The sequence below is a fragment of the Panthera uncia genome, chromosome B4 (genome assembly GCF_023721935.1).
Source record: "Panthera uncia isolate 11264 chromosome B4, Puncia_PCG_1.0, whole genome shotgun sequence".
Classification (NCBI taxonomy): domain Eukaryota; kingdom Metazoa; phylum Chordata; class Mammalia; order Carnivora; family Felidae; genus Panthera; species Panthera uncia.
Genome location: NC_064809.1, coordinates 132,291,406 through 132,308,016, shown reverse-complemented (window position 1 = coordinate 132,308,016; position 16,611 = coordinate 132,291,406). Strand labels below are relative to the sequence as shown.

The 16,611-nt window shown below is 51.3% G+C and overlaps 1 protein-coding gene across 2 annotated transcripts in view; it reads left to right on the top strand.

Moving 5' to 3' along the window:
• The window catches only part of ARFGAP3 (ADP ribosylation factor GTPase activating protein 3), a 54,532-nt gene extending 38,855 nt beyond the window's left edge, over positions 1-15,677 (top strand). The window contains exons 13-16 of one of the 2 annotated variants that reach the window (XM_049627583.1): positions 5,185-5,308; positions 6,204-6,294; positions 13,070-13,191; positions 14,603-15,677. In XM_049627583.1, coding sequence (XP_049483540.1) covers positions 5,185-5,308; positions 6,204-6,294; positions 13,070-13,191; positions 14,603-14,620 — 355 coding nt within the window. In that variant the 3' untranslated portion in view covers positions 14,621-15,677. The other variant, XM_049627582.1, reaches the window with a different exon arrangement.
• The last annotated feature ends 934 nt before the right edge of the window (positions 15,678-16,611 follow it).

Sequence of the window (16,611 nt, the reverse complement as noted above, 5' to 3'; positions counted from 1 at the left end):
AGACCTAGTAATACGTTGGGACAACAGGCACAGCCTGGGATTATGCTGGGTGACTGCAGTCTGTGGCCAGCCTACTCATTTTGTATCCTGCGTGATGCAGAACGGTGTCTTCCGTGCATTGCAAACGGTGCCCTCAGTATTCACCAACCTACCTCCACGGGGAGCTGAAGATCAAAATGGTGGGTCTGTTTACATAGGAAAATTCCTTCAAATGTCGGGTGCTTTGGAGATTTACTCATGTTTGATTAGAATTTTCAGGCTTTTTAAAATGGCCTGAAATCCTTCTACAAAATTACTACCGTCAGCTTTTTAAAAAGTAAAATGGCATTAGTATACATTATAAATGAGAAGTGCATTTGCCTCACCTCAAATTAGTTTAACCTATTTGGGCTGGGTTTTTTTTGTTTGTTTGTTTTCATTTTGTGTGCTGGCAACACTTAAGATCCGTCCTCCTAGCGAATTTCACGTATATAACACGGTATTACTTTCTATGGTCACTCTGCCTACTTTACATCCCCAGAATTTACTCATCTTGTAAATAGAAGTTTGTACCCTCTGAACATCTGCCCATTTCCCCTACCTTGAAGGCTGTGGGAAAGAAACACCATTCTACACTATGAGTTTCACTTTTTTTTTTTTTTTTTAATTTTAGATTCCACCTATAGGAACAAAATCGTGCGGTATTTTTCTTCTTTGTCTGGTTTATTTCACTTGGCATGATGTCCTCCAAGTTCATCCGTGTTGTCACAAATGGCGGGATTTCCTTTTTTTAATGGCTGAATAATGTTCCACTGTATATATATTTTCTTCATCCATTCATCCATCAACAGACATGTATCTTGGCTATTGTGAATAATGCTGCTGTGAACATGGCAGCACAGATATTTCTTCGAGATACTGATTTGTTTGTGTCAGATACAAATCGAGAAGTGGGATTGCTGATCAACTAGTAGTTCTATTTTTAATTTTTTAAAAAAAATTTTTTTAATGTTTATTTTTGAGAGAGAGAGACAGATAGAGCGGGGGTAAGGGCAGACAGAGAGGGAGACACAGAATCCAAAGCAGGCTCCAGGCTTTGAGCCGTCAGCACAGAGTTCGATGTGGGGCTTGAACTCATGAACCGTGAGATCATGACCTGAGCCAAAATCAGACACTTAACCGACTGAGCCACCCAGGCGCCACTCTGTTCTTAATTTTTTGAGGGACCGACCTCCATACTGTTTTCTGTATGGCTCTGCTAATTTGCGTTCCCACCAACAGCATACAGGGGTTCCCTTTTCCCCAATTCTCATCCATACTTATCTCTTTTGGTACTTGCCATGCAAACAGGTATGAGGTGACATCTCATTGTGGTTTTGACTTGCATTTCCCTGACGATGAGTGATGTTGAGCATCTTTTCAGATACCTGGTGGCCATAAACTTCCTTTTTAGAACTGCTTTTGCTGTGTTTCATGAGTTTGGGTATGTTGTGTTTCCATTTTCATTTGTTTCAAGATATTTTTTTATTTCCCTTTTGATCTCTTCATTGACCCACTGGTTGTTCAGGAATGTGTTGTTTAATTTCCATATATTTGTGAATTTTCCAGTTTTCCTCTCTCCAATCACTGATTTCTACTTGCAACCATTATAGTTGGAAAGGACACTTTATATGATTTCAACCTTCTTAAACCTAACGTATGATTTAAACTTATTTTGTGACCTAACATATATTTGTCCTGGAGAATGTTCTATGTGTGCTTGAGAATGTGTGTTCTACTGCTATTGGATGGAGTGTCTTGAATGTGTCTGTTTGTCCATTTGGTCTAAAATGCTGTTGTTGAAGTCCAGTTTTTCTTGATTTTCTTTCAGGATGATCTGTCCATTATTGAAAGTGGGATACTGAAGTCTCCTATGTGATTACCCTTCTGCTCTGTTAATATTTATATCCTATATTTAGGTGCTCCAGTGTTGGGTGCATATATATTTAAAATTGATCATATATGTGTATACACACACACACACACACACACACACACACACACACACACATATTTATATAGTTATATAATGACCTTTGTTCCTTGTTACAGATTTTGGCTTAAAGTGCACTTCATCTGATATAAGTGTGGCTATCCCTGGTCTCTCTTGGTTTACATCTGCGTGGAGTATCTTTTTCAGTCCCTTTACTTTCTGCCTATGTGTGTTCTTCAAGCTGAAGAGAGTCTCTTGTAGGCAACATGCCGTTGGACCTTGTTTTTTTAATCCATCTGGCCACTCAGTGTCTTTTGGTTGGTGAATTTAGTCCATTTATGTTTAAAGCAACTATCGATAGGTAAGGATTTACTAATGCCATCCTAGTCATTGTTCCTTGGCTGTTTGGTGGTTCCCTTGTTCCTTTCTTCCTCTCTTGCTGTCTTCCTTTGTGAATTGATGACTTTCCATAGTGGTATGTTATTATTTCTTTCTCTTTCTCTTTTGTGTGTATACTATAGATTTTTGCTTTATGATTACCATGAGGCTTACCTAAAACATCTTATAATTACAGCAGTCTATAAACAGCCTATAGCCGTCAGCACAGAGCCCGACGCAGGGCTCAAACTCACGAACGGCGAGATCATGACCTGAGCTCAAGTCGGATGCTCAACTAACTGAGCCACCCAGGCGCCCCTATAACAGTCTATTTTAAGTGGATAACAACTTAACCTAGATTACATACAAAAATTCTACCCTTTTACTCTACCCCCTTTACATTTTATGTTTTTGATGTCGTAATTCACTCCTTCTTATATTGTATATCCAGTAATAAATTAATGTAGCTATAGTTATTTTTACCATTTTTGTTTTTTAACTTTTATACAGAGGTTAGTGATTTATACACCACCATTGCAGCATTCAAGTATTGTGAATTTGACTGTGCACTTACCTCCATCAGTGAGTTTTATACTTTCATGTTTTTATGTTACTAATGAGCATTCATCAGTTCAGCTTCCAAGACTCCTTTTAGGATTTCGGTGACACAAGTCTCTTGGTTGGCAGGGTTTGCTTGTTTGTTTGTTTTTCACTTCGAATATATCCTTCCCCTGTCTCCTGACCCTGCTAGGTTTCTGCTGAGAAATCTGCTGATGGTCTCCCAGGGATTCCACTGTACATGATGAGTTTCTCTTCTCTTGTTGCTTTAAAAATTCTTTTTTGGGGGGCACCTGAGTGGCTTAGTCAGCTAAGCATCTGACTCTTCATTTTGGCTTGGGTCATGATCTTACAGTTTGTGGGTTCGAGCCCCATGTGACAGTGTGAAGCCTGCTTGGGAGTCTGGCTCTCCCCCCCCCCCCCCCCCCCCCCCGCCTCAAAAAACAAAAACAAAAAACAAAAAACAAAAAAACTTAAAAATTCTTTTTTTCCCCCTTATGGCTTACCTTTATTCCCATGACTTACTCATTTCATAACTGGGGGCCTATTTCTCCCTCTCCCCTTCACCCATTTGGCTCATTCTCCCACCCCCCTTTTGTCTGACAACCATCATTTGTCTGTGTCTATATTTATACTTCTGATTCTGCTCTTTTTTTGTTTATTCATGTTTTTTTTTTAAGATTTCTTTTATGAGTTGAATCGTATGGTATTTATCTTTCTTTTTGTCTTTGATTTTTAACAGTTTTATTATAATGTGTCTTGGTAAAGATCTCTTTGGGTTGAATCTCTTTGAGGACTTTTGAGCTTCGTGTACCCGAATGTCCATATCTCTCTCCAGATCTGGGAAGTTTTTAGCTGTTATTTCTTGCAATAAGCTTTTTGCCCCTTTTGCCCTCTCTTCTCTTGATGGGCCTCCTGTAACACGTAAATTAGTTTCTTACGGTGTCCCATAATTCGTGTAGGCTTTCTTCACTCAGTTTTATTCTTTTTTCTTTTTTTCTCCTCTGACAGGATGATTTGAAATGACCTGTCTTCGAGTTCACAAATCCTTCTGCTTGACTCAGTCTGCCGTTGATGTCCTCTGTTGTATTCTTCAGCTCCAGAGTTTCTGTTTGGTTCTTTTTTGTGATTTCCGTCTCTGTGTTGAACTTCTTATTCTGTTTGCGTGTTATTTTCCTGACTTCGTTGAGTTGTGCGTGTTCTCGTAGGCTCCTGAGCTTCTTTAAAACGGTTATTTTGAAATCTTTGTCAGCCGATTCTTTGGGATCAGTTATTGGAAAATTACCGCGTTCCCTTTGTGGTGTCGCGTTTCCTTGATTTTTTGTCCTGCTTGGCGTCTTGTGTTGCTGTCTTCCCATTAGAAGAAGAGTCACCTCCTCCTGTCTCTACCGACTGGCTTGGGGTGAGAAATGCCTTCACCAGCAGCCCTGCTAGGGATCCTGAAGCTTTCTCAGACCTTTTCTATGGAAATCCCACTCTATACTACTCGTTCCCTTTTGGGGCTGGATTCTTAAGATGAAACCGTCTCTCAATCCCACAAGGCCAGGCCAGGTGCTCGAGCCTCCTGTGTACTCTCCCTTGGTGCCCGGAAATGCTCCTTTGTGTACTTCCTCCCAGTCCCAGAGCGGGCTGGCTTTCTGCACATGCTCAAAGGCTTGTCCTCGCCGTCTGTGGGGGCTTGTGCAGGGAGCCGACTATGAAGGTGGGAGATGTGTGGGTGAGGTGCACAGAGCGTTGGAAGGCATCCACGGGCCAGCGGGGGGCTCCACGGGCAAAGTGTACCCAGCTGCTTGTGAGCAGGCTTCCTCGTGGCGTCCACAAAATGGTCGGTGGGACCTACGTGCCTTTGAGTTCTGAGCCCTGGCTGCTGTGCTTCCAGCCTCTCCCAGCCCCCAAGCCATGCAGATCACCTCAGTACTGTGGATGGGGTGGGAAAGAAGGGGCATTTTCTGCAGTGTCCGACCCAGCAGGGGAAATCGGGCTCCCACTCACCAGCCTCTCACTTTCCCCCCATGGGAGATATTGCAGGCCAGGGGGCTCTCTCTTGGTACTGAGCTGTGCCCCCCGGGGAGAGGGGTGACTCAGGGAAGGTGAAACTGTGCCTCTTACCCTCTTTCTTGTGCCCAGTCTTGGATCATTTTACTCCCAACAGTGTGGTGGAATCTCTCTGCTGCACTCCTGCGTCCTGTCTGTGGACAATTGTCAAGATCAGTGTTCTGTAGGGGGACGATGGTAGAAAACTCCGTACTTCACCGTCTTGCTGACGTCGCTCCTGGTCTGCCTGTTTTTAATTATAGACCTACTGCCCGCCGTAAGCCAGACTATGAGCCAGTTGAGAACACAGATGAAGCCCAGAAGAAGTTTGGCAATGTCAAAGCCATTTCATCAGATATGTACTTTGGAAGACAAGCCCAAGCTGATGTAAGTGTCCAGAGAGTTTGTGTGATCCCTATTGAGCAGGAAGCGAGCAGGGACCTGGGAGCCAGGGGAGGAGGTGATAGGCGCAGAGTGGGAGGCACTCAGACTGTGAGAGGCCCCTGGGCCCAAGGTGATGGAGTCGGGACTCAAACCCAGGTCCTCCTGACTCCTCCCCCTCACTGCCCCAGCTGGAGAAGAGGCTAGAAGGTAGGGATCGTGTCTCACGTTTCTCTGATTCCTTTCTCAGTGTTTTGAACACACATCTATTTAATATGTTTGGAAAAAATTTCAGGCGATTTTTGATACAGCTGTAATTTACTTAACTTTTTAATGATTATTAATGAAGTTAAATGGCATATATAGATATGTTCGGGGAGGGTATATATATTTATTTTCAGGTTGTTGCCTCTCACCTTAGAGGAGTCCTGCTACACAGAAGGATCATACGGCAATGGAGAGGCCTAAGGTTTTTTCTAACGTCGGGGTGCTGGTGTGCTTGTCAAAGCTCTGGGAGGCGCGCGTCACTGCCAGGTTTCTTGGGCGACACAGGGAGCTGCTTCCTAAAAGCACTGAGTCTATTTCGTAGCAACAGAGCTTTGCCCGGCACTTCAGGAGCTTAGAGTTACCACTTGCTCTTCCCACCCCCTAAAAGCTGCCTTATTTTAAAGCTGGCAACATTTAAGTGTACTTTGAAAGTCACGGAGCAGAGCCGATGTGGGCAGCCGTGCAGTGGCCTCTGCTGGCCGCTGGTGGGCACAGCGCCGCGACAGAGGTGCCCTGCTGCTCTCTGGTTCCCCTGCCCTGAGCAGCTGTGAACTGACAGCTCCTCGCTGATTCTTTTTGCAGAATTGCTCACAGCCTTTGGAGCCTGATGTTTCCTATTCCTTGTCTTCTCTAGTATGAAACCAGGGCTCGGCTGGAGAGGCTTTCGGCGAGTTCCTCCATAAGCTCAGCGGATCTGTTTGATGAGCAGAGGAAGCAGACGGCAGGTAATGGGGGCGCGGGGCTGCCAACAAGGTTGGTGCCCAACGTGTCTACGGCACGAGTACGTTTTCTCTGCATAGAACTTTTCACTTTTCCAAGATCATCCGCAACCGTCACGTGATGCTCTTTCCCCCTCTGTGAACAGAGCAGAAGTTACCGTTTCAGGCTCGGTGTGTGAGGAGACCGGGTCATGACATTTAAGCGATGTCCCCAGGTTGCCAGAGAAGTCATCTTCCTGGAATGTGTTTCCTGGTCCGGTGCAAAGGCCTTGTCTGATTTGTGTGGTATCACATCCCCGCGGGTGGACAGCCCTGGGCTCCTAGCTGTCACTGACCGCTCCCTGCCTGAGACCTTGAGTGTTTCGTGTCATTTTCCAGTCTTCCCAGACTCCTGCTCTGTGAAGCGGGTAGATACTACACCCCGCGCAAGGTGGCACTGAGGCTCAAGTGAGGTACTATGTGTGAAGTGCCACCTGGGTGTCTGGCACCCAGGGGAGACAGAGGCAGGTAGAACAGGGGACTTCACCAGGCTCAGTCTTCGAGGGAAGGCAGAATGTGGCTGTGGAAACAGGCAGGTGCAGAGGAATCTCCTGTCTCCCCAGCCCTCTTAGGGTGCAGACCCCATGGACGAGAGATGCCTGGGAGCCCCAGGGAGTGCACCTCAGAGCATGGGCCCATCCTGGACGTCCAGAGCCGAGCCGGTCTCTGCTTGTACCTCTGGGTCCCTGAGCCATGACCGAGTCCCACCCAGGCCTCAGCCTGGCCAAGGGCGACGGGAAGGCTGTGTGTTCTTCCTTCGTCACAGCTCGCATTAAAGGAGCGGTGTCCTCTGAAGTCACTTCAGGAACCCACTCGGCGGGAGAGCCCAGGGGGAGGGGGCCTCCAGAGCCAAATGCTCCAGGCCCAGGACCACCTGCTCCCCCTCGTCCCCAAACCTGGAGGAGCCAGGCCTGGGCACAGGTGACCAGCGTGGGCAGCTGCAGAGAACAACTGTTTTCTGAGTACAGCGAGAAACAGCCTCAAGAGAGAAGGTCGCGGGACAGACCCGAGTGCCTGGAACCTTCAGTGCTGGGGTGTGGGGGATGCTGGAAGATCCACTGTGGCCCTCAGGTTCAGTAAGCACACCAGGCTGCTTGCCGCCGTGGGAAGGAGCTCTCCACCCAGGGGATACAGGGCCCCAGGGGCAGGTGGGGGCCAGGGCCTCAGCTGCTGTAGGGAGCCCACCAGGCAGGGGTGCTCGGTGGGGCTGCGGCTCTCAGGCCGCTCTCTGAGCTGCCTTCTGCACCGAGTCCGGGTGGGGCAGGGTGGCTCCTGGACTTGCATTCTTATCTCTTGTCGGGACTTACTTCCTCTTGTGGCCGCCTTCCCAGGTGGAGGGGTGCTGGCCCTGTGCCCTTCGGAGGGGAGCAGGGGAGCATCCCCACAGCCCCGCCTCCCCCCGCCAAGGGTATCAGGTCAGCCCCTCAGAACCTCAGGTGTTGAAAGTCGTCTCCCCCCAACCAGCTGTGTGTGATTTTGTAATTCAGGTTATTGGAAGTTTCACTCTGAAACCCTGTTTGTTTAAAAAAGGAAAAAAAAAAAACATTTGGAGATCAAATGAAAACTCTTTCCAATTGCTGAAGGAAAATTGTGGCCGGCCCATGTATACTTTCCCGTCCCCTTTCAGAGAACAAAGGTTCTTTAATTGTTTGGGCCCTGTGTGGGTCCCAAACTCAGGGTCACAGAAAGGGTGCCACCCCCCCACCCCCTGCCCCCGCCGGCCTCCGTGCTCCCTCCTCCATCCAAGCCCACGGCTCAGACCGTGGTCACCTCGTTCGGCATCTTCCATCAAAAGCACATCATAAAAGTCGCCTTCAGTAACGACCGTAAGTGCATTGAACAACTCTTATTAAATATTTACTTTTTGTCAAGAGTGCATTTCGGCAAACAGCAAAAGCTGGTTTAAGAGACTATTCTGGGTTTCTTATCTTAGAAGCTTTCCCATCTGTGAAATCTCAGTCATTGAGGAGATCATGGTATACTTTATAATTTCATTGTGGTGGGGGCGGGGGGGGGGGGGAATGACTCCTGGTGAAACAAAATGCTTCCTGGGGATGTGTTTAATCCAGCAGCCTGGACATTTGTCAAGGGCCCTTCCCTTTCGGGATACGGGAAGGACCAGATGAAAAACACACATAAGCACCCGCCGCCAGCCTGGCATAGCGCCGGTCCCTGTGGCCATCCTCCCAGAGCAGGGTCAGCTGGGGGAGGTGGGACTGCCATCACCTGGGTCCTGTGTCGGGAGGCAGCCACTCAGGGCACTGAATGACAGAACAGAGGCAGCTTTGGGAGAGCAGAAGCTCCAAGCCCAGTCTGTCCCCTCGGGGTTTTTCTTTCGAGAAAATGATTCCGGTTATTTGAATCTGAGCGTGTCCACCGGGAGGGCCAGAGACGCTGAGGCCCTTCTCTCCTAGGCTCCACTCGCTCGTTTGCTCCGTGCACCTGTTTGCTTTGTCCCCTTGGGGCACCTTGGCTGCTCTCTTCTTTCCTCCTTACTCAGGCCCGCGGTCCAGGCATGCGACCTCTTTGGGGCCTGCAGATCTCCAAGCACTGGCCTCAGTCCGCAGCCACGTGATTTTGTTTGGTCAGGCGGTGAATGTGTTTGTCACAGCTGCGCCGTGGCGTCGCCGACCCGGAGTCGGCCGCCGGCCGGAGTCTCGTCACTTGGGCACAGGGCTGCCGTGCGGGTGGCAGAGAGGTCACTGCCGTGCTCTGTTCGTTATTAAACTCGTCACTCGTGTCATGTTGGAAACCCTTTCTTCTCTCCCTTCGTCCCCATTTCAGGGAAACGGGTACGTGATCGTCTACTGAAAATCGATTGTTTGAGGAGCCGGGGCACCGTCCTGGGCTCCTCGGGCTTCCACAGCACCACCCTCCCACCTCCTGCAGCTACCCCTTCTCCCTTCTCCGGGCTGATTCTACCCAGAAGTCTCTGGTCGGCCCAGGTTTCACATCCTGCCCTTGCTCCCTGCCGCTTGCCTCTCAGCTCCTGTGGGCCTTTCCAGGCTCAGTTCCCAGCGTTTTCCTGCTCCAGCCCTGGGTGCACGCTCTGGGCGCCCTCTGCTGTCACCAGGGGAGAGGCCATCTGAGGCGCCCCCCCCCCCCCCCGGACTGGACCCTAAGCCCTTTGGGGACAGGACCTGTCCGTTTTCATCTCCGTCCCCTGGCAGCTGGCATGCCTGGCACAGGGAAAGCCCTCAGGATGTGTCTTTTGAGTGAACGAATGGACGGGTAATGAAGGAGCACTGGAAGGCAGGGGTGCCGGTCAGCGGGTCCCTCAGCCAGCTGAGCGCGGGAGCCACGGTCCTCACTGTGCTCGTGCCCCTTCCAGCACAAACAGGAACGTCCCCTGCCCCGGCTGTGATGTCACGTGGCCAGTGTCAGGCGCCGTGTGCACATTGCCGTGGTTCCTTCTGTGCGGAGGTGGCCTCCGAGGCTTCCACCGAGAGACGGCCCCACGGGTCCCCATCTCGGGTGACTGTGCAAAGCGGACCCCCTGCCGGCCCGTGGCGGGCACAGTGAGGTGCTAGCACGGTGTCACTTGGCCTTCCCGACTGATACAGGGCCTCCACGCCAACCACTTAACGCGGCGTGGCTCGGCTGGCCCCGTCCCCCGGCCTGGACACTCCGGGGCCTCTGTCTCTGTCTTGCCACCTTTTCGGTTGCTTGAGCCAGAAACCTGGGAATCAGCCTTAATTTCTCTCTTTCCCAGCCCCCCGCTGCCAGTTGGTCCCTAAGCCTCCTCGGGACACTCAGACTCACCCACCCCGCTGCCACCGGCTTCGGCTCGGCCGCAGCCACTCGTATCTGGACTGCCTTGGCGGCCTCTAACTGCTGGCAGAGCTCTCCGGGTGCTGTTATCGGTTGATTGTCTGCCTTCCCCAGTAGGCAGTAAGCTCTGGAAAAGCAGGTTTGTGATGATGTCCTCAGCACCAAGCCCGCTGGGGGTGTAATGGGGACAGATAGATAGCAGGGAGACCGGGCACCTGACCTAGACCATAGGTCAGGGAGCCTCTTCCTGAGGAAGCAGCTTGAGCCGTCATTTCCTGGAGCCCATTGTGTAGTCTGAGCGCACTGGGGCTCTGCTGCCCCGGGCGGCCCTCAAAGGAGACACGGCACCCAGATACGAGAGGAGGAGGGAGACCTTCAATCAGCTTTCACAGGTTTGCAGGCAGCAGACCTGCCGGCGGAGGGTGGGAAGCCACCTCCCTGCCAGAGACCTGACACCCGTTCCCGAGTTGGCCGGCTGCTTACACTCCCAGGACTCAGATGGATAGTGAGGATTAAGTAAGGAGTAAAGGTGCACGATAACAGAGGCTAAATCAGATCTGAGTTCGTTTCCCTCTTACATGGGACTCTGGGGAGGCAGCTCAGGACATGTGCTATGTTCCCAGATGCCAGGAACCTAGGCCCTTCTCCTCTTGTTGCTCATGATCTCCTCTCCATACTTCACCTCGTGCCCAATATGGTTGCTCCAGCCCTAGCCATCCCATCTGCGTCCCGGCTAGCAGGAAGAGGCAGGGAAAAGGGCGGGCCTCAGCCCTGGATGGCGCTTCGGCTTACGTCCCATTGGCCAGAACCCTGTCACCTGAACACACCTTGTTGCAAGGGTTAGAATTTGGGAGCTCTGTACAGAGAAGGGGAGGAGAGGAGAGGAAGGACTCTAGGGGATGGGCCGCCATCTCAGGGCACCTGGGGACTGTACCTGGTCGGTGAGAGATCATGGTCCCAGAGCTGTCCCGCCTTAGCTGTGCTCTCTTCTTTAAGTGCTTCTCAAGTTGGAGGGGCGCCAGGGTGGCTTTGTCGGTTCAGCGTCCAGCTCCGGCTCGGGTCACGATCTCGCGGTTCGTGGGTTCGAGCCCCGTGTCGGGCTCTGTGCTGACAGCTCACGGCCTGACTCCTGTGTCAGATTCTGTGTCTCTCTCTTTCTCTGCTCCTCCCCTGCTCACGCTGTCTCTCTCTGCCTCTCAAAACTAAATAAACATTAAAAAAAATTTTTTTTAAATTTCCCAAGTTGGAAACTTGTAAGTGGGGGTGCTTCTGCTAAGGTCCCCCCTGCTGACCTCTGGTCCAGACCTACCCAGCCGCTGTGGACCTCTCCAGGTAGTGGCGCAGCCGTGACCCTGGCTCTGCACACTCAGGATCTCATACTAGCTTCCCGTTTGCTATGAAGACCCATCTGCAGGCCAGTAGCAACACTGGTGAGCGGCTGTGCCAGGATTTGAACCCAGATCCAGCGTCCAGGCTGGGCCTCCACTCTTTTATTGGCCAAGGCCTGCAAAACTTTAAAAAGTCAGCTGGAGGGGTGCCTGGGTGGCTCAGTCGGTTGAGCATCCGACTTCAGCTCAGGTCGTGGTCTCAGCTCATGGGTTCGAGCCCCGCGTCGGGCTCAGTGCTGACGGCTCGGGGCCTGGAGCCTGCTTCGGCTTCCGTGTCTCCTTCTTTCTCTGCCCCTCCCCTGCTCACGCTCTGCCTCTCAAAAATAAAATGTTTGAAAGAAATAAAAACAAAGTTAAAAATGAATAACAAGTCAGCCGGAGGCAGAGAGGGGAGGAACCCGCACCGGCGGCCCCTCCCTGCATGGTGGGCACGGGAGCCGTGCTGGGGATCCACACTGTCCCTTCTGGGCGGCGTCCGTGTGGAAAGATAAACACGTCCATTCCGTTTTTTCTTGGAAAGGGAACTGGCTTCTGTTGCTTAAGGGCCAGGTGGGTGCGGCTGGGTCGTGCGGGGGTGACTGGGCTTGGCACCCTAGGACCTGCAGGGTTTGGGCTCGCTCACAGTCACGGGGCCCCTCCGGCTTTCTGTCACACCTCTGTGACGGAGCCTCAGCCCGAAACCCTGGCTGTCTGCTCCGGAGCTGCCGCCGCTCAGGTGCGATACCACCGACGCGCTTCACTTGCGCTGGTGGAAATAGGCTGATGTTTCCGCCGCCGCCAAAGCCGAAGCAAAGAAATCCCACTGGTTCTGGCCTCAGGAAGCAAGGGGTGGGGGGGGGTGGTGAGCTTGGCTCCGGCTCAGAGTCAGAAAAGCCTCAGAGAGACACCTGTGCGTTTGGCTCCCCTCCCTAGTGAACCTCGTTCTCCTGTCCTGCAGGCTTCCCCTGCCCTGAGTGGCAGGTGACAGAGACAGCGGCCGCTGCGGTGCCTTATCCCCACCGGCAGCCCCAGAGCAAGCAAAGGCTCCTCTCCCTGAGAGATACAGGAGTCCCAGGAAGGCTCTGATCGGCCAGGCCTGGGTCACACGCCCACCCCTCTGGATGGAGTCCACGGGGCTCCCCAAGAGAAGGGAGGAGGGCTTGTATCAAAAGCGCGGGGGTGGGGGGATGTTGAGCACTCAAAACCTAGAGATGTCCGCCCATCTGCCATTTACTGAGTATTTACCTGTCAGATCTTGTGTTCGGAGGAGGAACCAGGAGCCCAGAGAGGGCGAGAAAGCCCTCCAAAGACACACAGCTTAGAAGAGACAGTGCCAGTATTTGAACCCCTGGTGGTCCCAAGATCCAATACGACATCTGCTCTCGTACGGGGTCTTACAGCTAGTTCAGGGTGGGGCTGGCACTGAAACAGGTCCTGACCCCACCGCAAGGTTCTTCTCCCTTCCGCCCAGCTGCTGCTTGCGGGAAGCGGGAAGCGGGAGGGGAGGGGATTCTGTGCCCTCTAAGGTCACGGAGTGCCCTGGGCACCGGTTGTGCCGCCTGTCGCCACGGTCCAGTGACAAACGGCATCTGTTCTGTGTGCAGGAAGCTACAACCTCACGAGCGTGCTGCCCACTGCGCCTGACATGGCCCAGTTTAAGCAGGGAGTGCGATCGGTTGCTGGAAAGCTCTCGGTCTTCGCTAACGGCGTCATGACTTCCATTCAGGTCAGTGCCCCGGGGGGTGACAGGAACGGAGCGGGGTGGTGGCTCCGGCGTGGAAAACGCCACTTGGACCGCTCTTCACCTGCTGGCAAATTACATTTCCTGCTGTTGATTTATATGTTTGCTACGGTGTAACCCGGGCCGTCATGCAAACCAGAAATTGGGCTTTTATTCCTGCTTAAATGTTCTCGTTGATGACGCTAGAGGAATTGTTACAGGAGTTGATCGTATGCTCTGCTATCCTGTGTTGGAACAGAGAAATAGGAAGAAGAAAATAAAAACTGCCCATGATCCCAAGGACAGCTTCTGTTACTGTTTTGGCATATTTTATTTTAGTTCTTGATTTCTATGCACACCTTCTTAGAACTCAAACGGATTAGGTTGTATAGATGATTTGACATTCTCCGTGGTGCTCTGCTGTGAGCATTTCTGGGTAATTCTTCAGAAGCTACCTTCTGTTGAGCGAAAATGCAGAACGTTTATTTGACTCTTCCCTAATTTGGGGATTTACGTGGCATTTCGGTCTCCGAAATAAGGCAAGGACGGGGCATCCTCGCGCACAACAGCGGAAGGCCATCTCTTAAGGCTTACTTCGTGAACCTTCTGGTGTACGTCCTGTTCTTCTAGGTTGCTGCTGCTAATGCGAAAACGTGGCCACGGGCGGTAGGACCTAATCAGTGTGGCCTCTGGTGCCTCTGAAGGGGCTTCCCCGCTTGGGGAGGGGGTGGGGCGGCCCCCACTGAAGAGAATCCCCTCCGCCCAGAGGTTCCTGCTGTTTTGGCTGCTGTTGAGAACAACCTTTGGTTAGAATTCACGGGGCTCTTTTCATGTCCCTGAGGTCAGCTGAGCCCACATCAGGCCTTCCACGGAGGTGACATCCGTATTTTAGGGAAGGTCATCCCCCTTTTATAGGGTACCCCTCTTTTATACCTTTATTTTATAGATGCAGAATCGGAGGTACGGAGGTTAAGTTGCTTCTGCAGGATCTGCAGGATCGCTCAGCTGAGCCAGAATTTCAGGGTTCAGACTCCACGTGTGTTACACCTGCCTCCCAGAGAGAGGCTCACCCCTTGGCTCCCCACCCCCACCCCCAGATGCTTTGCGCCCCTCCCCACAGACCCCCCCCCCCCACAGCGCAGGAGCCGCAGGTGGCCGCGGGGGTCAGGGACAGGATGTCCTCCTGTCCACGGCCCACGCAGACCTCGGCATCAGGAAGCCCCGGCTGTGGCCACGCCCCTGCCAGTTACTGGGCTCCTGGGGTTGGGGGGGGGCGGCGTACGTTCCAGATGCCAGACGGTCGGTGTTCTGTGTTCACTGCCATGTCAGTTTGGGAACGCTGAGCGTTCGGTGCGCGTGAGAGGGAGAACCCGGCGCTGAGCGCGAGCAAACGTGCATCTTGCTTCTCTCTCGCCAGGATCGCTACGGTTCTTAGCACCCACGCGGGGTCGCGCGTTTCCAGAAAGGCCTCTTGACGTGAACCAGTGAGCACGTCGCAGACCGCAGTGAAGACCGGACAGTTTTGCAGATCTTTCTGCTGCTTTTTCACATGGTGTACATGCATTCCTGATTTCTGATATTTCCTTTGAGAAATTCTCATTTTTGATGTAGTAGAAGCTTTATTGTAATTTCTGTTTTGCGTTCCTTCCCGCCCATGCGCTCCTTCTGGCATATCTATGTGTAGCCTTGCTTTATTTGTGTGGAATCTGGTTCCAGCAGCTGGGGGTCTGGAGACAAGGGCTTCTCCCACCTCTGAGGGCTGAGAGCCTTCCTTCCGGGACTGGGGGAGGGGGTCTCAGTGCCGTGTGACCTGGGGGCTAAGGGCTGCCCCAAGCATTGATGCTCCAGAGGCCCGGAGAAACCAAATTCACCAACACACGTTTCATTCAAAAGGGAGCAAAGAATAAAAACAACAGACCACAAATGTCTAATTTGGCAGGTTGCTTCATTTGAATTTCCACACGTTACAGTGATTTCAAAATAATGTTTAAAGCCATCTGTCCCTTTGTATGATCTATAAATTCAAAAATAATTTACAGTGAGCACTTTTAACAAGGCTAAGCTTCTGCATTGCCAAGGGAATTAATCTTCTGACACAGTGTTGCTGTTTGAATTTATGGGAGATGTCAGCTGGGAATCTCCTGAGTGTGTTTACGAACGGACATAGTGGACAGAATTTAAAATGAATAAAGTAAGAAGACAGACCCACGGGAAGTATCTCAGTACATGGGAGAACAGTAGTTGTAACTGGGTAGTTTTGTTAATATTTTTTATCTTAATCTTGGTTTTCAAAAAATTACAGAATGTGTATAAATGAATAAAGAAAAATAATTTGGCTGTGTTTTAGACAGCGTTAGAATATATTGTTCAGCACAGTAAAATATATTTGAAATCTGATGAACCAGAAATGTGGTTTCAACTGAATATTTTGTGAATTTTTCTTAAAAGATCAAATTTGTAGACTTCTAAATATAATAAACCCTTGCAGCAGATCGTGTTGCCTATTTTGTTTTGTTTTGTTTTACAAAAGCCTTTGTAATGAATCTTGTAAACCAGGGCTCATGATATAACATTGGCATGCATTTGAACTATGATATAATTAGAGATGGATCTGTTTTTCATGTACGTTTGGGGCCTGATGTGCAGCTGTCATTAACTGAGGTGTTGTCCCCAGGGCAGTGGCAGGTGGGGTGTCCTTGCTGAAAGTGAGGACGTGCACAGTGGCATGTCCCGAGCCCAATGTGTTGCTGTAACAAGATACTACAGTCCGGGGGGCTTAACGGCTCTGGAGACCAGAAGTCCAAGATCAAGGTGCCATCAGGGGTGATTTCTGGAGAGAACTCTCCCCCTGGCTTGTGGAAGGCCACCTTCTCTTCTTTGCCCTCATACAGAGGCTGGGGTCTGTTCCTCTCCTCATAAGGGCACCATTCCTGTGGGACCTGGGCCCCACCCTTCTATGCTCACTTAACCTTAACTACCTCCTTAAAGGCCCATCTCCACCTAGAGTCACATTGGGAGTTAGGGCTTTACACACACGAATTTTAGGAAGACACAATTCCGTCCATAACAGTGTCCGTAAGAAATTTCCACCCTGGGTTAGCTCTGCTCCAGCCAGGCTGGGGCCTGGGCTCATTCCACATCCAGGAAATCCTCCCATTTTACCGAGGGGGCCCTGCCCAAGGTGGGGTTCGCTTGCTCTAGCTCTGAAAGTGGCTTTTCCTTGAACTTCCTCACAAGGAAGGGCCTCTGCAGCCCCACCCCCCAGCCTGGCTTGGGTACCTTTTCAGGGCCTTCTGGACCCCCGGTCCCAGGTATTCAGAGAAAACATCTCAGTGCCTGACACCTTCCCCAGCATGTGTGAGTGTGCATCGTGCGTGTGCAGGTGTGCGTGTGCAGGTGTGCCTCCTGCTGCACGTGGGGGGTTTT